We start from the raw sequence: 25653 nt of genomic DNA, 5'->3' as shown, positions 1-25653 counted from the left end.
TCCAGCCAACTTGACACAACTGTGGGAAGCATTGGAGTCAACATTGGCCAGCATCCCTGTGGAACACTTTTGACACGTTGTAGAGTCCATGTCCCGATGAATTGACTGTTCTTGGGGGCGGCGCAACGCAACTCAATATTATGAAGGTGTTCTTAATGTTTTGTGCACTGTATATATTCTTGTTACCAATGTACTGAATAGATTATTTAACTTTTACATACTCCGTCAATGTGTAAATAAAACATATTTTTGACATTACATTTTCAATTTTTATAAGATAACGAAGTTCGTACTGTGCCGCATTGACAACAAAAGAAAATGGAGCCTTAACCTATGATAAAGACTTGATTTCTGGTCATGGGAGGGATCTGATGGGGATCTTTTAATGAGTAGATTTCTCATTGTCCCCCGGCTAGAGCGATTTACAACGTCTTGCACGGTTTTAAATACTTAGGGTGATCATGATTTTTGTTGAGTTTGAGTCAGCGGATCATGCCATTTACTTTTGAGTCAGCGGATCATGCCTTTTACTTTTGAGTCAGTGGATCATGCCATTTACTTTTGAGTCAGCGGATCATGCCATTTACTTTTGAGTCAGCGGATCATGCCTTTTACTTTTGAGACAGCGGATCATGCCATTTACTTTTGAGACAGCGGATCATGCCATTTACTTTTGAGACAGCGGATCATGCCATTTACTTTTGAGTCAGCGGATCATGCCATTTACTTTTGAGTCAGCGGATCATGCCATTTACTTTTGAGACAGCGGATCATGCCATTTACTGTTGAGTCAGCGGATCATGCCATTTACTGTTGAGTCAGCGGATCATGCCATTTACTGTTGAGTCAGCGGACCATGTTAAGATATTGTCAGTGTAGCTTTTTAATGCCGGGATTCAATCCGATCACGCTTGTAGACAATGCAGATTTTAAAGGTAAACTTGGCAGATGTCAGCTCAATTATTTGAAATGACCTTTTAAATATAGGTCAGAATGAATCCCGGTCTAACTCAACCTCCACCAGTATCAGGCTGGACAACAATGTTGACTGTTTGAGTTAAGGGTGATTGGTTGTCTTTCTGTATCCAATCTCCTGTTCCTCATTTGAGAACAATGTTACTTCTGTGAAAACCATTTGTGTGAATACTTGTTATAGTTCAGTGACTCCTGCAGGTCCGGGAACGTTGGCATAACGTTCTGATCATTTCGAGTTGATCAGTATGGAAACTGATCATCATTCAATCATGGGCATGTCTATAAGTTATCATATTAGTGTTTTTATCTTTGTATTTTCCTCTTGGCTCTACGTAGTCACTGTGTTCAGAAGTTGCCTGCTGTGTCTCGGGGTTTGTAAAACATGGTTGCCTTCCAAATGGCACCCTATGAACTATATAGTGTTCTAATTTTGACGCTCTGGGGTCAACAGTAGTGCACTGTATATAGATTAGGGTGCCATTTGGGTAGTTGCCATGAAACTGCATCAATAGTGCTGGCCATTACTTGTGCTGTATTGCCTGATTGACACTATAGGGCCGAACCAAACCGGACTCTGTAGTGTGAATCTGGTTTATGTGTAAAAGATGCACTAATCTATCTACCAGTCTTCACATGGAACAGTCACTTTGTTGTCATGGTTATAGAGTGTGGTTAGTTCTAGGACTGATACACTGTTCAGTATTACTGATGTGTTTTATTACAGTGTTGGTACTGACACATTCAATTCCATGTCCTCAAAAGATCGATAACCTACACATCATTTGACATGATTTTCTCCGGTTTGAATATTAGTTGAAATTCTGTTTGGGTTTGGAAGTGGAGTGCAATATTTAATTAATCAGTCTTAAAGATGGTGTTAATGAAATTAAGGCCTGTATTCAATCCAATCGCAGCTTGAAGAAAATGTGGCTTTAAAAGACAATCTTCCAGTGTTTACGGAGATCGCATTCACAGTAAACGCTGTATAATTCATTTCAATTGGAAATGACCTTTAAATGACTCTTTGTCGGCGAAGCACAATCGAATTGAATCCCGCCTTAATTCATGGGTTTAAGATTGGGTTGTAACGGCTTTGGATCAGTTTGCGTCTGTTCTTTTTAAAAGGAATGACATATTTATCTTACTTCAAGTTCTTCTCTGAATCCCTGTACTGTTTGTTCTTCCCTGAGTGTTTTATTACATTTTGGGGGGAAAGACCAGTGCAAACATTGCATTAGGATGAAACACCCCGGATTAATAGTTTTAAACGTTTTGATATGGTGAAATAATCCACGCTTGTTTGGTTTGATACACATTTTGTACGTGTTTAGTATTCTTCCATTCAACACTTTTTAATGGGAGTTTATTACTATTATTTGGTGTAGTTCAGGATGTTATTAACATGCCACCAATATTACATAGACCACTCAAAGGTAAAGGCCTTCGTGGGTCCACCTGAATACCCGGGACCTGAACTGGTCTAAAAGATTCTAACTTTTCCTTGGGGTCTGGGTCGGGTCCTGTTCGATTGTCATTGGGTCTCGGGTCAATTTAACTACAGCTGATAGATCCGAATGGACACAACCACAGCTCTGCATATGCTAATACGGTGAATTTATTGATTTATAGAAGGCCTAGACAACATACAGTATAAAGACCTATTCATTAACCAGAAGTGCAACTTGGCTGATCACTTGGGTCCAATCAGGTCTCTTCTAGTATTGGTCTATTGATTTTGGTCTATTGATTTTAACCTATTGATCATCCCCACATTATATCTTGGGCCCAGATCTGTTTGATGCTTAGACAAGTCCGATGGTCGGTGATGACCAATGACTCTTGAGTTGGCAAAACAGCACAAACAGATCTGGGACCAGGCTAGACATGTTTCTGCTCGAGTCAGATTTATTTCTTCTTTTTTTTTCTGCATGTGAGTGAAGAGATTAACCATCATTCTTAAAAACATGATTTATCCATAAAATGCAAGGTTATTTTTTACACTACAATAACCTTTGTAGCGGTTGTGTGTGTGTGCCTCTATACAATGGGATTATCTGTATTTATCTACATTTGATGTAAGTATTTGCCACAATGAAATGACATCTTTAAACAAGAGGCTACATTTCTGTAGTGTTAAATGAACATTTTACAATAAACCGCATTGTAATCTGGCAGTGTAATTTAGTTTGAAACTTTTCTTCAACAATTTATGTTATAAAGATGGTTATTATTTATGTATTGCCCAGTTTACTAAACTCTAGTTAAATAACACATTATTGAAAAAAAGGTTTGAGATTAAATCATATTGCCAGATTACAATGAAGTTTATGGTACACTTTGCACTTAAAGCTTGAATCCTTACTTGAAACAATAACAAAGGGTCAATAGCTGAGGGGTGAACCTGGAGACATGTAACCGCTCAAATTCATAGAGCTATGGATGCAAGGACTGCCCATCCATGGTATCAACATGATACTTTTAACCATGTTTTGAGGCTATACAGTGTTTGTTTACATTTATATTGTATACAAACACTTGAGTAAAACAAGCTTATATTTGGGGTTCTAATGGGGAACGACAGCTGAACTAAGTTCGTGAGGCATTTATAAGTTGTATTATTCAAGAATCAATGGATATCATTAAAAATTGATGTAGCATCTAAGGATTCTAGCTTTAACGCGTTACTTTTGCTATACGAAAACGTTTTCCCGCGGTGTCTTACTGTTTTACATGTTTTGTTCAGTTTGTTTTAGCGGCCCTGGTGCGAAAAGCTCCTTCACATTACTGTGTATTATCAACAGCATTTTCATCACCAATAAAAGTTTTTCTTTACTTGCTACAACATGGTTTAAATATCTTCTACGAGAACAGCGTCATGTTGACTGATGGTCGAGTCTCAGCTGCTAAAGGTGTGCGGGAGACTGGAGGAGGTTGGGCCTCTATCGGTGAGGTCTGGTAGCAGGGTCTCCATCGGTGAGGTCTGGTAGCAGAGTCTCCTTTCCTGCGGAAGTAGGAACATCTTTAGAAACCGGAACTAAGCTATAAAAAGGTCCAACAATAATGGAATAGAACAAAATAAAAGAAAAATGACCAAAAAAAGACTATAAACAGACAATATGACAATCACTGACTGGCATTCAAACCGTGGCCAACTATGTTTTGCTCACAGACCTCCCCCATATCCATCTGTATGTATAAGACTGGGAGGGTGTTACTATCTCTGTACAGAGAACTGAGAAGACAACTCTGGTTCCATTAGCTTTACCTTAGCAGCAGAGGAAACTTTGGAAACCACCTTGGACATGACAGGATGTCCTGGAGACTCTATGAGTAACAAATGCAAAGAAATAAAGTGAATTATGAAGAGATGTCTCACTGCACAATCAATGGGCGTATCTCTACTGCTGTAATCCAACCAAAACATCTCTGGGGAGAGATATTGTAGTGTATAGTAGTTACATTTCTCAATAAATCTTACAAAACAGAAATAAACTAAACTAAGTGAATCATTGGCTCCTGAAAGCAACTCCAAACTGGTTCTTCTCCCAAGCTTGTTGTTCAGAGTATCCATGAGCTTGGAGTCTTGCTTGCGAAGGGAACCTATACATACTTTTGACCTCTCGAGGGCACTATAACTCCAATAACACTGTGATCCAACTGGATTGTTATGCAAATCAGAATTTTCTGATAGACAATCGCCATATACCCCCCCCTCCCCCCATCAATCAATTAGTGGTAATATTTGTATGTTCTTTCATTGGTGAATACACTTCATTATCTTTGAATGACTTCAAGGGAACGTCAAGGGAGATACATGCACTATGCTCTTGTAAAATATTGTAATTGATAATATACACAGAGTGTACAAAACATCAGGAACCCCCCCCATCTTTTGTCCTCAGAACAGCCTCAATTCGTGGGGACATGGGCTCTACAAGGTGTCTAAAGTGTTCCACAGGGATGCTGGCCCATGTTGACTCCAATGCTTCCCACAGTTGTGTCAAGTTGGCTGGATGTCCTTTGGGTGGTGGACCATTCTTGATACACACAGGAAACTGTTGAGTGTGAAAAACCCAGCAGCGTTGAAGTTCTTGACACATACCGGTGCGCCTGGCACCTACTACCACACCCACGTTCAAAGGCACTTTAATCTTTTGTCTTGCCCCTTTCACCCTCTGAATGGCACACATACACAATCCATGTCTCAATTGTCTCACGGCTTAAAAATCCTTCTTTCACCTGTCTCCTCCCCTTCGTCTACACTGATTGAAGAGGATTTAACACGTGGCATCAATAAGGAATCATAGCTGTCACCTGGATTCACCTGGTCAGTAGGTTATGGAAAGAGCAGTGTTCCTAATGTTTTGTATACTCAGTGTATTTAGCAGATCTTATCTTTAAAAAGTTATAACTACAAGTATAAACTTCCACCCTACAAATCCAAAACCATTATCAGTGATTTTGATAAGTCAGGTGCACCGTGATCTCTTGCCTGTAGATATTTACCCTACTGTACCTTTCAAATAAAGAATTATATCAACTACCCTAGCTGGATTGAAATAGCTCAACATGCTCACTTCTCTTGGATACAGGGAAACTGATTGGCTCCAACAAAGGATGGGCACATCCAATAAGAAATGGTCACAAGGTGCACTTCCACCAATAAGTGCACAAGGACAAGGGATTGTTCTAATTCCTTTGTCACAAGGAGAGAAGGCTGTGATCGCCTGGACTGAACTGCACGATGAATCAATGACTGTGGATAGATGATTAACAGTAATGAAATATGGTTCGTTGTTGAATTTATGAATCAAGTTGGTCTCCATACACCATTCTATTCCTATCCCAACAAAACAGAACTATAGAAATGCACTGTTTTTAACAGAATCTGGATGCAACCCCCCCATTTTATAGCAGCATGTCTCCCTAGCAACCATTTCCTATAGCAGGATGTCTGAGGACAAATGACATATAGGAAATCTAATAAAGTTCTAGTGAAAGACTTCCCTTTGTCTCAGAACAGAGCCCTTCAGAGTAAACATTTTTAAATAGACATTGAAATTGATATAAATATTCAATACAATAGAAGAATAACATCCATTTAAGACAATTATAGTGCTTCACAAAGCTTTTATTGACATGCACCCTTTCTCAGACAGACATAACATAACGCCAAGTGGAAAAATACATGAGGAAAAGCCAACCGAAATCAAATATGGTTGTGGTCAATCAATCAAATGTATCTATAAAGCTCTTTTTACATCAGCCGATGTCACAACTCAAACAGCAAGCAATGTAGATGTAGACGCAATTGATGGAGGACCAGTGAGGTAAATAAGAACAGGTAGGCAGTGGACAGTGGGTGTTGATCTACAGTACGTGAAGTAGTGTTAATTACTTTAGAGACGCAATCTGCAGTTTGAACAATAACAAAGCGGACCCTCCTGCCGCTGATTTGGTAAACTATAGTTTCAACCATGTTGAGGCTATATAGTGTTTGTTTACATGTTGGGTTTAATGGGTTACAACAGTTGAGGTAAGCATCTCTAGTTACGTTCAATAATCAAGGGGTATGCATCATTCATTTAAAAGTCTATAAACAGACATAGTAACTGCAGATTGCTCCTTTAGTAATACAAACAACTTGTTTCAGCATAAAAACAGCCTGTCAAATGGTTAACCATCCCAAAACCAATCACTGTATTCTAAATATGTTGTATTAGGAGTTTAAATCCATCAAAATTCATTACCAAGACCTCCTTCGGTGTTGCTATGAAGTTAGTTAACATCGCTTCACGTAATCCTACTCCATGTGGGAAATGTACTCAAAATATTGACTTCATATTTTTTGGGCAATAATTCAGAACATTGAGAGTTTATTGCTTCTGATTCTACATGGAATGTTATTTTCCATATTCATATTTTAGGCCTAGCCTATATGTCAATATTTAGCATGAGTAAATGCTTATTCAATGTAAATGTCCAAAATATGATTTTTGTAAACTGTAAAAAACTGTCAGATTTGGAGTGCTGATCTAGGATCAGGTCCCCCCCTTTACAAGCAGAAACTTGTCATTCTGAGGGTTTATCACAGGAGTATTGAATACTAAAATCACTGAAGAAAATTAAACACAAGTCACATACAGTACAATTAACACAATGTGGATTACCTTGGACTTGATATTACATAGGTGTATGGAATTGTGCACTGATGCAAGGCTTTTCAAAAACATTTATTTTGTCCTCTTTTCTGCTGAGAACACACCAGTAAAAGCACAAAAAGCTGAATCAAGTATCTACAACATTAAGGTCACATTCACTGGAGCTTGTTAGATGTAAACAGGCAGTAAACCACTGGACTGACAAATGGTTTGGTAAAAATATTGTGTTGGTTCATGTATGGTTAAGAAATATGACATGGGAAAGCAGGGTAAAAAGTGTTTACAATCCACCACATAAGGACAAATCCCTGAGACTTAAAAGCAGTGTCTATTTCACATTTACATCTAAAATCCCACTGATAACACTGGTGTTAAAAAGGTTGTTTTTTTATTTAAAAAAAAACTAATTGTCACTGTCCCAACTTTCAACAGACTAGACACAGCTCTACAGTCCAGGGCCTGTATTCACAAAGCACGAGTGCTGATCTAAGATCCGTTTTTGCTTTTCAGATCATTATGAATAAGAGTGAGGACCTGGTCCTAGATCATCCCTTCTACTGGCAGACGTTTTGTGAATACATGCCCTGAAATCAGACTCAAGCCTCCTTGTTTTTGGAACATGGTTTAGGGTACAAAGAAGCTCATCTCCATCTTGTCTTCCAGACACTTGCAGTTCTAGATATGTAATGCCTGATTATAAAAACAAGAAAATAATTGAATACTTGACACTTAGCCCTGCTATACAATCAAGTTGCACAATATGCATGAGTTATGAAAGCTCACCTGCAATGATCACACTCTATACTGATCAGGGTTGGGTTCAATTCCATGTCAATTCAGCAAGTACACAAATTCCATTGAATTACCTTGACTGAAATTCAAACTGTCCCCAACCCTGACACTGTTCTGAAACCGGGCACTGGGTAGGACAGTACCTCAGCTAGCTTGGAACCCAGCTTGGGGAAGAAGAGGTTTGTTTGGAGCTGGAGAATCCCCCTGCTGTACTTAAGTTATTAGTGGTCGGAGTACCAGAGCGCAGGGGAGAGCGGTCAAAACATAAGCCAAGGCAGTCAGCGTCCATCAGCTCATTACGTATGTCACAGTCCAGCCTGCTGTTGAACACCTCCAGATCAGGGTCTGAAGGTATTGGGAAGTGGTCCTGAGCATTCAACTGCAAAAGGCTTCCAGATCTGCCGTTGGTACCAGAGCCACCAAGCTGCATACAATAATTTCTACTGGGAGATGGGAGGTGCTGGAGAATCTGGTTGGCCTGCTGGGCCAATTCATTGCTTGAGCACAAGATTTCATTGTCAGGTGTTGACAAGCCAGCCTGAGCCCACCAACCGGGCACTGGGGGAGTCTGTGAATTTGGACCTGCAGCACAGTCCCGGATTGATGATGACATAGGGTCCTTGCGGAGAAGCATAGCATTCCGCTGGGAATTCTGGGACAAAGTGACAGAGGCGCTGGCTTGTGACATCATCGGGTCAGAGTGTGTGAGCATGACGTCGCTGACATGGCTGCCATGGGTCTCCAGGTTCATTTGGTCTTGCAGAGTGTGGTGGTTGTTGAAACGAGAGGACAGGCAGGAGAAGGAAGCTTGGTGGTTCTCCTGGATGGTCTGCATGGGGGACTGACGTAGGGAGGCCACTGAGGAGGGTGGGGGGCTGAGCAGGAAGATGGTGCCGGGAGGGCCGAAGCTGCCGGAGGACGGGACGACCAGACTACTGCTGCTTCCTGGACACGTGTAGGTAAACACTGAGCTCCCCGTCTGATTGGTTCTGCTCTCCACTTCCTGCCCCTGGGGCTGCTGGGACGCCGTAAGGCTGATGTTGTCAAGAAAGTCGCCCATCAGGTGGTCAGGGAGCCCGTCGTTGAGGTTCATAGTAAGGGCCATGTCGCCCAGACCGAGGGTGGCGGTGGAGGGGGACAATCTGCTGGGACTGGAGTAGAGGGGCGCGATCGAGTCGTCATCCAGAGCCTCGTCCAGTTCCGGGTTGGCCAGGATAGGGGAGAGGCGGCCACTGACCGTGCTGGCGTTGGAGTTGGTACGTGACCTGAAGTCTGTCCAGGTGTCCAGTTCGTCGCTGCTGCGAGACGTGGGACTTCCTGTCCACTTGGACAGGCTAGAGGACAAAGATAAACTCTCGGAGCTGCCATCTTGGAAGGTCTGTAGGCCTAGAGATGCCTTCTTCGCGGCTTGACCTCGAGCACCTTTGATCAGCTTGTTGCCGTTGTCCATGGATACAGCCCGTCGTCGTGGAGCTTTGCCACTTTTCCCAACCTCTGGGTTGACCATCCACCAGGAACTCTTCCCCGTTCCTTCATTATGAACCCGCATGAAACGACTGTGGAGAGAGAGGTTGTGTCGGATGGAGTTCTGGAGACAGAGGAAAGGGTTGGTTACAATTAGGTCACTTCAGTTGTGTAATTAGTGTTACTACACAGGTTTAAGAGCAACACTATAACGTGATCATTTTTTTAAATGGAGTGAGCCCAATACATGTGGATTTAGCAGTATTGATTTAATGTTAAAGATTCTTGGCGGTAACTGGTAACTTTGCTCCAAAAAGTTGTTATTCATATGGAGACTTATATTTTCCACAACCTCTGTACTCAATTAAACAAACTGGGCACTAAGCAGAAAAGCTAAATAAAAAGGAGGAAACACTAATATACACTGGTTATTTCACTGCAGTTAGTTACACAATGTGTCTCTCTTCTGGGAGATACAGTATTCTACTGCAGTTAGTTACACAATGTGTTTGTCTTCTGGGAGATACAGTATTCTACTGCAGCTGTGACCTATTTTCTGTCTTCTAGAAAAGGTCTAATGGCGTTCCCTGGAGATATTCTCAACCATGTAGCGTTTAAATGAAAGTCTGTATTCAGGCTACACTAAGAGTGCTGCCGTAGAGCAGAGGAACCAGCGCAGTAAGTCATCTCTGGCACTGCAGCACCAGGGCTCAGAGGGCTGGGCTAATGAGATGTATGGATGGGAATGGTTCTAGTCTCCCATTTAGTCTAGCGTTAGGTGACAGCTTGATTGGTGGTATACAAATTAGATATGTCCCATATGGTTTTAGGTTTAATTTTTTCTGCATAATAGTCTACAAAGCTGGGAAGTTCTGTGATGTGAAAGATATGACTGACCAAGTCTGTCCACGATGTACTGTGTGTCATTGGGCCTGACCAAGCCTGTCCACGATGTACTGTGTGTCATTGGGCCTGACCAAGCCTGTCCACGATGTACTGTGTGTCATTGGGCCTGACCAAGCCTGTCCACGATGTACTGTGTGTCATTGGGCCTGACCAAGCCTGTCCACGATGTACTGTGTGTCATTGGGCCTGACCAAGCCTGTCCACGATGTACTGTGTGTCATTGGGCCTGACCAAGCCTGTCCACGATGTACTGTGTGTCATTGGGCCTGACCAAGCCTGTCCACGATCTACTGTGTGTCATTGGGCCTGACTCAGCCTGTCTTTCTTTTATGGACGAGCTTGGCAAGGTGGTCATGACTAAGTTTAGCGGATCAGGGTAACACAAACCTCATTCAGATCCAAATGTATTCTTTGTTACATCATTTCGATTATACATTAAGGAAAATACAATCAAACTACAAAGGCTCATTCTTGAGGACCCATGTAGCCCAATCCAGAACTTTTCCTTGTAGGCCAAGTCATAGCATATAAACATTTGATTGTTGTGATGCCTTAAAAAAAAAACTATAAAACAAACACCTAGAGGCTTTGTGTTTTAGCTCAGCTGGGACTGATGTCAAAAGAAAGGTAATTATTTGTGGCCGATAGTCAAAAGCCTAAGCCCCTTTCCACTCCCACATTCTAGGCTTTTCCAAGATCTTGGAACTTCACGTTGACTATTCAGTTAAATGAATGCCCTTGTTGCCAAGCTATGTAGTTGGAACTCAAGCCCGCTAAGGAAGAGTAGGAATAACATTTCCCACAACCCCCAGGCAGCAACAAGTCCCAGCCCATTTATATGCAAACCTCCTCAAAAAGTATTGTGCAGCGTGCAGACTTCGCATTGCTCTCCCTGTGCTCCTCCGTGTGGAGAAAGAAACAGGGGTACGCATGTTGGCTTTCTCCTCAAACCTGTCACACCAGTAGGCTAGCTGGCTGGCCAGCGTGGCCACATCTATAAAAAACAAAATGTCCATCCCCATGTCAGTCGACGTGTGCAACACTACCACGAGGCCTGTGAACTGAATACCTTGTAATTAATTCTGCTTTCGTCACTGATGTGACATTAAAAACAAACACATGGTAAACAACCCTCTTCCAGTTGTGGAAAATCTATCAAAATCAAATCAACTAAGCAAGATCCTATGGATCCTCTGATGGAATTGCAGAGTGAAAAGATATGACATGTAAAATGTGATCTCTATACTGTACGTGCTTCCTGTAGAAAGACTGTGCCAAAAGCACCCAGTGTAGTTAGTGCTCCCTTCCCCCACCCTGTCAGCACACAGCAGCCGGTAGCAGCCTTTAAGCAAAGCCTTGTGAACAGACAGAGCCTCTCCCTCACACACAAACCCTCCATTTCTCGCTCTTCCTCCATCCCACATATCTGTCACCCTCTACTACACCCCCCCCACACACACTTCTCTCAGGCTCTCCTGCTATCTCTCACTGCTGACCAACAGTTTCCAGTCAGCTGATTGTGCTCAGGCCACCAGCCAATGAAAAAAAGGAGGTATGGAGCACAACTGCCAATGGCAAGCCTTCCATTGATTTAAAACTAATCGTAGTAGGTAGGCCCATAACACTGCATCAGAGCATTAGCTAGGGCTGGCACAATTAGCTAGGGCTGGCACAATTATTGTATTATCGTGTAAGTAACCAACAATTACAGACAATAAGGTGAACAAAAACAAAAATGCATAACTGTCTTAAGTAGACAGTTACCCTAATAGCAGTTTATACTTTCTACTTGGAGGGTAAAGTTGTTCATTTTTGGACTAGCGCAGTACAATGGTACAGTCGGGAGTAAAAATCTTTGTTTCCAAAAGTTTCAAGTGGTCAAAACCATTCGTTTTTGAGAAGTGGGTTTCACCAAAAATGTGTTGTATTAATTAAGGATGTCATAGCTCATTGTCAAAGACGCATTATGATGGATTACAAGCTCAACATCTTTTAACCAAAATGATTACGGTCAATTGCAAGACAATTCATCGTTACCCAAAACTCCAGAACCGTCACATGCCTACAATAGCTACAGCAAAAGGGTTGGTGATCCATCTAGCAAGCCTCACAACACATAGAATCAATACTCTAAAAATAAGGTTAGTTACACGTTGAACGAGTTGGGTTGGCTGCAAGGTTAAATAAAAACTACATTGAAGGTTGAATACAAGAACTGGTGTATGACAAAACAGCGTTATCACAGTGTGAGCTGGATTAACTACTGTACATCAGAGATAATATGTATATGTATTTTTACATGCATTTCACCCCTTATTTGTTACTAAGTCCCCATATACAGCATCCGGAAAATATTCATCTCCCTTCACTTTCTCAACATTGTTATGTTACAGCCTTATTCTAAAATTGATTTCCTTTTTTTTTTCTCAAACACAATACCTCATAATAAAGTGAATAGGTTAACATTTTTTTTGCAAATGTATTCAAAAATAAAACAGAAATACCTTATTTACATAAGTATTCAGACCCTTTGCTATGAATTTTGAAATATAGCTCAGATGCTTCCTGTTTCCATTTATCATCCTTGATATGTTATTACAACGGGATTTGACTCCACCTGTGGTAAATTCAATTGATTGGACATGGTTTGGAAAGGCACACACCTGTCTGTAAAGGATGATAAAGGTCCCACAGTTGAGTCTTAAATGAAGAAGTTAGTAACCACCAAGACTCTTCCTAGAGCAGGCCGCCCGTCCAAACTGAGCAACTGGGAAGGGCCTTGGTCAGGGAGGTGCCCAAGAACATGATGGTCACTGACAGAGCTCCAGAGTTCCTTTGTGGAGATGGTTGTCCTTCTGGAAGGTTCTCCCATCTCTGCAGCACTCCACCAATCAGGCCTTTACAGTAGTGGCCAGGCTCCACCCGACAGCCTCCTTGGAGTTTGCCAAAAGGCACCTAAGACTCTCAGACCATGAGAAACAAGAGTCTCTGGTCTGATGAAACTAAGATTGAACACTTTGGGCTGAATGCTATGCGTCACATCTGGAGGAAACCAGGCAGCACTTTGCACCTAGCCAAAACCATCCCTATGGTGAAGCATGGTGGCAGCATCATGCTGTGGGGAAGTTTTTCAGCGGCAGGGAGACCAGCCAGGATCGAGGGGAAAATGAACGGAGCAAAGTAGAGAGATCCTTGATGAAGTCCTGAGCGCCCTGGAGCAGGTTCTCAGACTGGGGTGAAGATTCACCTTCCAACAGGACCACGATCCTAAGCACACAGCCAAGACAACTAAGGAGTGGCTTCGGGACAAGTCTCTGAATGTCCTTGAGTGGTCCAGCCAGAGCTCGGACTTGAACCCGGTCGAACATCTCTGGAGACCTGAAAATAGCTGTGCAGTTATGCTCCCCATCCAACCTGACAGAATTTGAGGGGAACTACAGAAGAATGGAAGAAATGGGAGAAACTTCCCAGATGCCATGATTCTGAAACAGGTCTTTGAAAACCTCTTTAGGAATGGGTTTTTATTGAGGGAAGGGTCTGAATACTTGTGTAAATGTGATATTTTTGCAAATGTATATAGGAACAAATACTTTTGTCATTATGGGGTATTGTGTGTAGATTGATGAGAAAAGAAAAAACAATTTAATACATATTTGAAAAAGGCTGTAACGTGACAAAATGTGGAAAAAGTGAAGGGGTCTGAATACCTTCATTAACCAAACGGTACCGGGGGACCTTAAGACAGATGTTGTGAAGCCTGTGTATAACCACCATGTATGTGTTGGTGAGAGTCTCACCTTTACACAGAGGGGATATATTATTGTGTAACCCAAACTGTTCAGACGATTGTGAGAACACCCGTTTTCGGGACGTCTCATGGTCTGACAAACACCGCTCCAGCTCGGTCACATTTCAACGCAGATGCGGAAGTGTTATATAGGCAGATGCGGTGGATTGGGACACAACCAATAAAAAAAAACTGCTCTAGCTTAAAGTGATGGACTTTTAATGGTGATTTTTGTATTATGCTAATTAGATTTCCACATGGGTGCAGACATGGACCTTATTAAAATGTTCCCCAAATAAGCTTTGTTGTACAGTAAAAAAAATTAAAAAGGTCAAATACACTGTTTCAAACAGTCAGCAATAAAGTAATTCAGGGCTTATACCTGGGCTAAAAATAAACCTTCCACAATGATAATTTCATCCAAACAGTTGAACCTTTTTTGCAATAATTACTGATGTGGCTTTGAAGTCTTAAGAAAATGCCCTTTCATTCCTCTTGTAAGATTGTTTTATTTTAAACTGCATCGTTGGGAATGGCTCGTAAGCATGCATTTCACGGTAAAGGTTACATCAATTGTATTCGGCGCCATGTGACAAATACAATTTGATTGTAAATTTGATTTTACTAACGTGTAGCAGGGCATTACAGAAAATGAACAAAGGTCTCGTAAACAATCACTCAAGCACACATGCTAGTGAGTAGCCAGCTAATCTTCATATTTAAAGTTGAGCCAAATTGGATCCATTTGCTATCTAATAGGGTTATAAACACACCCTTCTGTCCATCTCAACTTATTGAACAGCATGCTAACCTGTCCACCTTGTTCAGATGTTGAAATCAAGTAGCCTACCTTATTTCTCAGATTGAGAACGAGTTGCCAATTCCTTATATAAAATTGTGTTTATGCTTATTGCACAGACTAGACTGCTAGTATAACAGTCTTCGGCTAAAATGCTGTTAGTGGTGTGTAGTACCGCAATAAACACGACACACTGAGCAAACGTTTTCTAGAATGAATAAAGGTTCATAGATACTCCTATTTGAGTAGTGTCTGCTCCGCATGTAATTTGAGACATAAGGGTGTCATTAAAAAGTCATCTTTTCTATTCGTGTGTTTAAGCCCAAATGACCGATCTGGTCGGACCAGATCTCAAATGGCGAGTTCAAACCGCTCGTCAGAGAGGAAGAAGTGATCTCTCATCTTTGTTGTAGTGTGTGGCAGGGGGAGAGGATTGGTGTGTGTAAACAGGAAGAGGTGAAGTGAGAGGTTTCACTCTCGCCAAAATAAGCCCAATGTGTTTCTATGGGCTTATTTTGGACATAAACTTGTCACCTGCCTTCAGCACAACTCCTATTGTTAGGACGGAGACATGAGCATCTCCTCATTATATCCAGATCTCTGGTGTAAATGGGAAGGTGCACACGGCACAGGAGTTAAATAGATGACACCAAAAAGACAACATGAACGAACCAGCAGACAAATGCTCATTAAAAAAATACAAAATTAAAATTACACGCATTAGGAATATCATGCAAAACAAATACAAATTAATTTAATGAGTTTGATATGTTATTACTATGATCATTATTCCTTTCCATGGTCTTCTGGAAAACAAGCGTTTCACTACACCCGCAATAACATCTGCTAAATGTGTGTATGTAACCAATAAAATTTTATTTAAATGGAGACAAACCTCTATTCCGCATCCAACAGTTGTAACGGATTACAAACCTAGGTTATTTCTATTTCCAGACCCCCCCATTTCAATCCAGCAAAGCTGAAGCTTTCATTAGACTTGATTCCATGACGGATGGATTGGTTTTCCAGGCCAAACTAATCCCTGGAATGAAACCGAGGCAGGAGACGAGAGAGAGCCTTGCAGACCAACATAGACTAGACTGCGTTTAACCACATAAGGGCACTAGGAGAGGCCTGGGGTGTACTCACTTTGAACCAAGCGGAAGCAAACGGGCCAAAACAGAGACCTACTACCTGAACTGGGAAAAAAAATAAATCATTTATTGGAAGGGAGGTCCCACTAGTCCTCAGCAGCCTCATCATACCTGGGGAAGGAAGGGAGGTCCCACTAGTCCTCAGCAGCCTCATCATACCTGGGGAAGGAAGGGAGGTCCCACTAGTCCTCAGCAGCCTCATCATACCTGGGGAAGGAAGGGAGGTCCCACTAGTCCTCAGCAGCCTCATCATACCTGGGGAAGGAAGGGAGGTCCCACTAGTCCTCAGCAGCCTCATCATACCTGGGGAAGGAAGGGAGGTCCCACTAGTCCTCAGCAGCCTCATCATACCTGGGGAAGGAAGGGAGGTCCCACTAGTCCTCAGCAGCCTCATCATACCTGGGGAAGGAAGGGAGGTCCCACTAGTCCTCAGCAGCCTCATCATACCTGGGAAAGGAAGGGAGGTCCCACTAGTCCTCAGCAGCCTCATCATACCTGGGAAAGGAAGGGAGGTCCCACTAGTCCTCAGCAGCCTAATCATACCTGGGAAAGGAAGGGAGTCCCACTAGTCCTCAGCAGCCTAATCATACCTGGGGAAGGAAGGGAGTCCCACTAGTCCTCAGCAGCCTAATCATACCTGGGGAAGGAAGGGAGTCCCACTAGTCCTCAGCAGCCTAATCATACCTGGGGAAGGAAGGGAGTCCCACTAGTCCTCAGCAGCCTAATCATACCTGGGAAGGAAGGGAGTCCCACTAGTCCTCAACAGCCTCATCATACGTAGATCGCTATAAAAGGGACTCATTTGGAACACACTTGTGTTTAACTGCCCCTTGGTTATGATCTTGTAACTGTCAACTGTTCTAATACATCCACTTAAATCACTAGCAGTTTTGTATTTATTTAAAAAAAAGTTTTAAAAAAAAAAGGCTAGTCAGTTAAGGACAAATTCTTATTTACAATGACGTTCTACCCCGACCAAACCCTAACCTGGACGATGCTGAGCCAATTGTACTCCGCCCTATGGGACTACCAAATATGGCCGGTTGTGATACAGCCTGAAATTGAACCAGGGTCTGTAATGACGCCTCTAGCGCTGCAATGCAGTGCCTTAGACCGCTTCCCTTCTTGGGAGCCCAAAACAATTGGTTAGCCTAAAGTGTTTTAAAAGTTGCAACTAATGACAAAGATTCCATTACAAGAAGAGTTTGTTGTGATTAGAGATTTGCATGGAGGCCTGCAGGCCAGAAGTCCTTTACTACATGGTTTCCCCAAACTCAGTCCTCGGCACCCCAAGGGGAGCAAGTTTGGGTTTTTGCCCTAGCACTACACAGTGGATTCAAAATAATCAACAAGCTTTGGTAATTTGAACCAGCCATGTAGTACTATGGCCAAAAACGTGTACCGAGTTGGTTTTTTCCCCTCTCTCAACACTGCTCGACTGCATGCAAATACCTTTAGTCTCAGGTTTCCACAAGTTACCACAGCCACAACGGCTAGATTGTAAAAATGAACTGAAAACAATGTTATGAATTTAAGGTTAGGCTACCCCATTCAGACGCAAACTGTTTTAGCGCCTATTGACAATAGTATCTTCTGACTGGGAGAGTTTTGTTAAGCACCCCGATGCTTGATGTAAACATTAACACACGTCGCTTGCGGTACTGTTTTGGAAATAAAGAACATTTGGGATATCAGCAGGAAATAAGTTTTTTAAAACAAAAGAGGTTCAATTACTACACAACCCTTTATAGGGTTAGCGTTCCCACACGGCCAAATCTCCATGTTATATACAGATTATGTATATAACATGTGGCAGGGTCTACAGTCAATCACGGACTACAGGAAGAAATCCAGCCCAGTCACGGACCAGGATGTCTTGCTCCCAGGCAGACTAAATAACTTTTTTGCCCGCTTTGAGGACAATACAGTGCCACTGACACGGCCTGCAACGAAAACATGCGGTCTCTCCTTCACTGCAGCCGAGGTGAGTAAGACATTTAAACGTGTTAACCCTCGCAAGGCTGCAGGCCCAGACGGCATCCCCAGCCGCGCCCTCAGAGCATGCGCAGACCAGCTGGCCGGTGTGTTTACGGACATAATCAATCCCTATACCAGTCTGCTGTTCCCACATGCTTCAAGAGGGCCACCATTGTTCCTGTTCCCAAGAAAGCTAAGGTAACTGAGCTAAACGACTACCGCCCCGTAGCACTCACTTCCGTCATCATGAAGTGCTTTGAGAGACTAGTCAAGGACTATATCACCTCCACCCTACCTGACACCCTAGACCCACTCCAATTTGCTTACCGCCCAAATAGGTCCACAGACGATGCAATCTCAACCACACTGCACACTGCCCTAACCCATCTGGACAAGAGGAATACCTATGTGAGAATGCTGTTCATCGACTACAGCTCGGCATTCAACACCATAGTACCCTCCAAGCTCAAGACCCTGGGTCTCGACCCCGCCCTGTGCAACTGGGTACTGGACTTCCTGACGGGCCACCCCCAGGTGGTGAGGGTAGGCAACAACATCTCCTCCCCGCTGATCCTCAACACTGGGGCCCCACAAGGGTGCGTTCTGAGCCCTCTCCTGTACTCCCTGTTCACCCACGACTGCGTGGCCACGCACGCCTCCAAATCAATCATCAAGTTTGCGGACGACACAACAGTGGTAGGCTTGATTACCAACAACGACGAGACGGCCTACAGGGAGGAGGTGAGGGCCCTCGGAGTGTGGTGTCAGGAAAATAACCTCACACTCAACGTCAACAAAACTAAGGAGATGATTGTGGACTTCAGGAAACAGCAGAGGGAACACCCCCCTATCCACATCGATGGAACAGTAGTGGAGAGGGTAGCAAGTTAAGTTCCTCGGCATACACATCACAGACAATCTGAATTGGTCCACTCACACAGACAGCATCGTGAAGAAGGCGCAGCAGCGCCTCTTCAACCTCAGGAGGCTGAAGAAATTCGGCTTGTCACCAAAAGCACTCAAACTTCTACAGATGCACAATCGAGAGCATCCTGGCGGGCTGTATCACCGCCTGGTACGGCAACTGCTCCGCCCTCAACCGTAAGGCTCTCCAGAGGGTAGTGAGGTCTGCACAACGCATCACCGGGGGCAAACTACCTGCCCTCCAGGACACCTACACCACCCGATGTTACAGGAAGGCCATAAAGATCATCAAGGACATCAACCACCCGAGCCACTGCCTGTTCACCCCGCTATCATCCAGAAGGCGAGGTCAGTACAGGTGCATCAAAGCTGGGACCGAGAGACTGAAAAACAGCTTCTATCTCAAGGCCATCAGACTGTTAAACAGCCACCACTAACATTGAGTGGCTGCTGCCAACACACTGACTGACAACTCCAGCCACTTTAATAATGGGAATCGATGGGAAATGATGTAAATATATCACTAGCCACTTTAAACAATGCTACCTTATATAATGTTACTTACCCTACATTATTTATCTCATATGCATACGTATATACTGTACTCTATATCATCGACTGCATCCTTATGTAATACATGTATCACTAGCCACTTTAACTATGCCACTTTGTTTACATACTCATCTCATATGTATATACTGTACTCGATACCATCTACTGTATCTTGCCTATGCTGCTCTGTACCATCACTCATTCATATATCCTTATGCACATATTCTTTATCCCCTTACACTGTGTATAAGACAGTAGTTTTGGAATTGTTAGTTAGATTACTTGTTGGTTATTACTGCACTGTCGGAACTAGAAGCACAAGCATTTCGCTACACTCGCATTAACATCTGCTAACCATGTGTATGTGACAAATAACATTTGATTTGATTTGAGATTATCGATGTTTCTAAACGATCAACACACAGCGTCGGAATTGTAGTTCACAAGTCAGTCGTGGGCGAAGCTAATGGCTGAGAACTGTTAGAAGGCCTAGAGTTTAAGAGCTAGGGTTAGACATAAGGTTAGCAGTGTGGTTAGGGTGAAGGTTAAAAATCGAATTAAAAGATAGGCACGGTTTATTACGTTTTGGTTGAGGTAACGACTCCTGATATGACTGTGTCAGAGGAACTCTAGAATCCTAGTAGCCTAGCCTGGATCTAAAATGAAGTAAAACTGAACAATTAACCTATAGCCCAACTCAAACAAACCAGATAAATAATGTAAAGTATTCAGAAACCTTGACATTTTATTACAGCCTTAATCTAAAACTGATTTTAAAAAATGTTTTCCTCAATCTACACACTATACCTCATATTGAAAACGCAAAAACAGGTTTAAACATTTTTACAAATGTATTAAGAAAAAAGAATTACCTTATTTACATTAGAATTCAGACCCTTTAATATGAGACTCGAAATTGAGCTCAGGTGCATCCTGTTCCCATTGATCATCCTTGAGAAGTTTCTACAACTTGATTGGAGTCCGCCTGTGGTAAATTCAATTGATTGGACATGATTTGGAAAGGCACACACCTGTCTATATAAGGTCCCACAGTTGACAGTGCATGTCAGAGCAAAAACCAAGCCAAGGAAAAGGAATTGTCCATAGCGCTCCAAGACAGGATTGTGTCGAGGCAAAGATCTGGGGAAGGGTACCAAAACAATTCAGCAGCATTGAAGTTTCCCCCAAGAACACAGTGGCCTGAATCATACTTAAATGGCAGTTTGGAACAATCAAGACTGTTCCTAGAGCTGGCTGCCCGGCCAATCGGGGGAGGGCGGCCTTGGTCAGGGACCAAGAACCCGATGGTCACTCTGACAGAGCTCCAGAGGTCCTCTGTGGAGATGGAGAACCTTCCAGAAGGACAACCATCTCCGCAGCACTTGCAGCCCATTTGGCGTTTGTCAAAAGGCACCTAAAGACTCTCAGACCATGAGAAACTATTTTCTCTGGTCTGATGAAACCAAGATACACAGTTGAAATCAGAAGTTTACATAAACTAGTATTAATGACTCCAACCTAAGTGTTTCAACCTTCAACCCTCCACAAATTTCTTGTTAACAAACTATAGTTTTGGCAAGTCGGTTCAGACATCTACTTTGTGCAAGACAAGTATTTTTTCCAACAATTGTTTACAGACGGATGATTTCACTTATAATTCACTGTACCACAATGCCAGTGGGTCAGAAGTTTACATACACTAAGGTGCCTTTAAACAGCTTGGAAAATTACAGAAAATTACATGGCTATAGAAACTTCTGATAAATTATGTCAATTAGCCTGAGTCAATTGGAGGTGTACCTGTGGATATATTTCAAGGTCTACTTTCAAACTCAGTGCCTCTTTGCTTGACATCAAGGGAAAATCAAAAGAAATCAGCCAAGACCTCAGAAAATTGTAGACCTCCAGAAGTCTGGTTCATCCTTGGGAGCAATTTCCAAATGCCTGAAGGTACCACGTTCATCTGTACAAACAATAGTACGCAAGTATAAACAATATGGGACCATGCAGCCGTCATATCGCTCAGGAAGGAGACGCGTTCGGTCTCCTAGAGATGCACGTACTTGGTGCGAATCAATCCCAGAACAGCAAAGGACCTTGTGAAGATGCTAGACAAAACTGGTACAAAAGTATAAATATGCACAGTAAAACGAATCCTATATCGACAACCTGAAAGACCGCTCAGCAAGGAAGAAGCCACTGCTCCAAAACCTCCATAAAAAAGCCAGACTACGGTTCACAACTGCACATGGAGACAAAGATCACTTCTTAGATAAATGGTCTGGTCTGATGAAACAAAAACAGAACTGTTTGGCCATAATGACCATCGTTATGTTTGGAGGAAAAAGGGGAACGCTTACAAGCTGAAGAACACCATCCCAACCGTGAAGCACGGGGTGGCAGCATCATGTTATGGGGTTGCTTTGCTGCAGGAGGGACTGGTACACTTCACAAAATAGATGGCATCATGAGGGAGGAAAATTCTGTGGATATACTTAAGCAACATCTCAAGGCATCAGTCAGGAAGTTAAAGCTTGGTCACAAATGGGTCTTCCAAATGGACAATGACCCCAAGCATACTTCCAAGTTGTGGCAAAATGGCTTAAGGACAACAAAGTCAAGGTATTGGAGTTGCCATCACAAAGCCCTGACCTCAAGCCTATAGAAAGCTTGTAGGCAGAAATGAAAAGGGGGAGGGGGGCAGAAGTGGCTTCTGTGCAAGTCTTGATGTCCTTGAGTGGCACAGCCAGAGCCCGGACTTGAACCCGGTCAAACATCTCTGGAGAAACCTGAAAATAGCTGTGCAGCGACACTCCCCATCAAACCCGACAGAGCGTAAAAGCCCCATATACTACCCACTACTGCGACCTGTATGCTCTCGTTGGCGACGAATATGTAGTGAGGGCCAGCCAAACCCACTGGCAAAGGTAAAGCCCCACCTTGTCTCAGCTCACCGGTCACCATAGCAGCACCCACTCGTAACACGCGCTCCAGCAGGTATATTTCACTGGTCATCTCCAAAGCCAACACCTCCTTTGGCCAGCTTTCCTTCCAGTTCTCTGGTGCCAATGACTAGAATGAATTGCAAAAAAAAAAAACTGAAGTTGGAGACATATCTCCCTCACTAACTTCAAGCATCAGCTGTCAGAGCAGCTTACCGTTCATTACACCTGTACACAGCCCATCTGTAAATAAAACACCCAACTACCTAATCCCCATATTTATTTCTTTGCACCCCAGTATCTCTACATCTATCACTCCAGTGTTGCTAATTGCTAAATTGTAATTATTTTGCCACTATGGCCTATTTATTGCCTTCCCTCCCTAAACGTACTTAATTTTCACTGTATATAGATTTTTCTATTGTGTTATTGACTGTACGTTTGTTTATCCCATGTGTAACTCTGTGTCACACTACTTTTCTTTATCTTGTCCAGGTCGCAGTTGTAAATGAGAACTTGTTCTCAACTGGCCTACCTGGTTAAATAGAAGGTGAAAATAAAAATTATAAATAATCTATTTTCTATTTAACAAATTAGCAAAAATGTCCAAAAACTGTTTATGCTTTGTTATTATGGGGTATTGTGCAGATTGATGTTTGTTTTTAAATACATTTTAGAATAAGGCTGTAACGTCACAAAACATGGAAAAAGTCAAGGGGTCTGAAAACTGTATGTCTCTGTCCTAAACGCAAGACAACACCTGATTGTCCTCAATTTCTCCAAATGGGCTTCATCAAGAGGGCTGAATGACAATTGGTGCATCTTTTTCTGCGGGGGGACCGGGCAGTCCCTGGGCAGTGCTTCATGATTGGGTACATTCTGGGATCACCCCGTTCTTAATCAGGCAGCCATACGCTGTCCAATCTTAGTTGGTTATCATTAAAAGAACAGCATCACCTCATGCCATTTAGGGCCTAACCATCTCATCTAATACACGCCGAGAGACATGGTCTAACATACCATACTGTGGTCCGCATGTGATTGAATGCGTCCGAGTGTCTGTTCGAATGCACCTTTAAAATGTTGGAATACTTCTTGATGTAATGTGATTCAAATAAAGTATTTAACGTGTGTGTACCTGTCCACTACAATATGTACATTATGTACCTAAAAGGTGGATTTACTCCAAGTGAAAGCAATGTATTTCTTTATCAATTCAGACGCCACCTTCAGATGACAGTGTACCTTAAAAATACATGGGCTCAGTCACAGCGCTCTGTTAGTGTTCTGACTGAACGCATAATTCCCATATCAGTGATGTCACCCCACTACCACTGCTTACCTTCCAGCCTGCAGAGCTGTTGCTGTCCCCTTTGTCCTTGAAGTAAGTGACAGATCTCACCATCCAATCATAGATCTGGGCTAACGTCAGCCTCTGGTCCGGGGAGCTCTCTATGGCCTGGGTGATGAGGTCCGCATAGGAGTAGTTCCCCCAGGCATTCCTCCGAGTTGAGGACTTTCTAGGTTGGGAGGCCAGGCCATTGAGAGCTGTGATGGCATGCGTCTGTGAAGACCCGGCCTCCTCTTTTGAAGTTGGGGTTAGTACTTCTTTCTTAGTGGTGACGGGGATGGTTTGGTGTTCAGATAAGTTATTTGTGTTCTGAGGTATAGTTATGCCACCATTCAAATTGTTGACAGGAGTGTAGCTAGAGATGCTGGGCTCTGTGACATAATCCTCCTCGTCCTCCGGGATGATGTCATCGTTCGATTCGGGCTTCCCTGTGTTGGACTCCGGTCGAGGCAGAGGCCAGGTACAAGACCTCGGTCGTTTCTGGGGCTCGAAGTCCGGATCGATGTCAATATCATTGTGCGGTACTTCAGCCATATTCCTTTCCTTGGTTTGTCGCTTGTATTCGGTATACACTGATTAACAAAATTGCATTCCATTAATAAAATAGTATTTGTTTGGTTATCATGCATAATATCAGCATGACATTACCAGACTCATATTAAAACAATGAGTACAATAACTAGTACCCACATTCCACACCTCCAGCTGATAGAACCCCACGTGCGTCCAGTCGACTGTCTTCTCTCTGCTGATCGCAGCAAAATTGATGGCGCGACTTAAAAGCCCCTTTTTTTAATGTGCATTGAGCTAGTACTGCAGCGTCTGTTTGTACTTTGTAAAAAGAAAAAATATATATATAAAATGTGTGAATACATACGTTAGGTGGTAGAATTATATTGAATCCCTTATCTTGGGAATGGCGTGTGGAGCGTCCTCAATGAATAGATAACGTTAGCTACTCAATCAACAGCGTTCCGTTTGCCCGTGTTTCTTTACCATTTCCAATATGCGGGTTACATCAAAATGTAAAACTAGCACCTTCACATTCCGAATGCAGCTGCCATCTTGACCATTTCCTTTCGAAGTCCTTTATTATTCGTTTAGCTAGGAGCAGAGCACCACCGGGAGCTTTCTTTCCCTGCCTCCAGCGAGCTAGCTACTGGTTACCATCGAGACATTTTCAGCATTTGCACCGAGTCCAATTGTAGAGTTAAACTACTTACAAAATGTTGCATGTCGAAATTCGAATAAATAAAACATTCGCTCCGTCTGTGACTCTGTGCTTCCTCTCCTCATCTCGAGTAGTCGTGCACACCACACACTCAACCTCCAAGGCCATCCCTAACTGGCTACTAGCACTGTAGTACAATACAATTAGCCTAGCAACTAGTAGTCCCAGAGGACAGAACAGACCTGCGCTAAAGGAATCGGCTTTTAAAGAGACACGCTGTATCACATCACATTGACAGGTCGGAACATTTCAAGTGACCTTAAGTGAACGCAACATACTAATGCCGCGTTCATGTGCTAGTCGGAACTCGATAATTTCCGACTTGGTACTGGTTGGAGTTAATCAAGTACTGCGTTCAATGAATTAGCTAATTTGAAATTTACGAGTTTCCTAGTTCAGACTAGCACGTGAATGCAGCACAATAATATAATTTAAAGGCGCAATATGCAGGACTCTAATTTCCGTTTATGTGACAAAACAAGCCCTCAGAATGTAGAGAATCATTGTACCATCTAAACCGCTGTGAAATATATTTTTAATAACCAAAAATGTTGTATTTTCAGCAGGTGGAATCTAGAGTACAAAACTTTAAGTACAAAAAACAAAAACTAAATGGAAGAACTGAAAGCATAGAAATA

General features: G+C 42.8%; 1 protein-coding gene across 6 annotated transcripts; it reads right to left on the bottom strand.

Moving 5' to 3' along the window:
* Positions 1-6827: 6827 nt before the first annotated feature.
* On the bottom strand, positions 6828-25248 carry LOC112256920 (forkhead box protein O3). Of its 6 annotated transcripts, none has more exons than XR_002954482.2 (4): positions 24475-25248; positions 23776-24356; positions 7920-9516; positions 6828-7826 (listed from the first exon to the last, which is right to left on the bottom strand). XR_002954482.2 is itself a non-coding variant. In XM_024430506.2 (4 exons), the coding sequence occupies exons 3-4, from the start codon at positions 24316-24318 to the stop codon at positions 8077-8079; spliced, it is 1983 nt and encodes a 660-aa protein (XP_024286274.1). In that variant the 5' UTR covers positions 24319-24356; positions 24475-24529; positions 24662-25248; the 3' UTR covers positions 6828-8076. The 6 variants fall into 6 exon arrangements, 5 of the variants coding, with proteins under 5 accessions (XP_024286274.1, XP_024286275.1, XP_024286273.1 ...); XM_024430506.2 differs by having other exon boundaries at positions 6828-9516; positions 24475-24529; positions 24662-25248; XM_024430507.2 differs by having other exon boundaries at positions 6828-9516; positions 24484-24529; positions 24662-25248.
* Between the last annotated feature and the right edge of the window lie 405 nt (positions 25249-25653).

This window comes from Oncorhynchus tshawytscha, linkage group LG08 (genome assembly GCF_018296145.1).
Source record: "Oncorhynchus tshawytscha isolate Ot180627B linkage group LG08, Otsh_v2.0, whole genome shotgun sequence".
NCBI lineage: Eukaryota > Metazoa > Chordata > Actinopteri > Salmoniformes > Salmonidae > Oncorhynchus > Oncorhynchus tshawytscha.
Note: the sequence above shows the minus strand (reverse complement) of the source record. Positions and strands in the feature narration are given on the sequence as shown.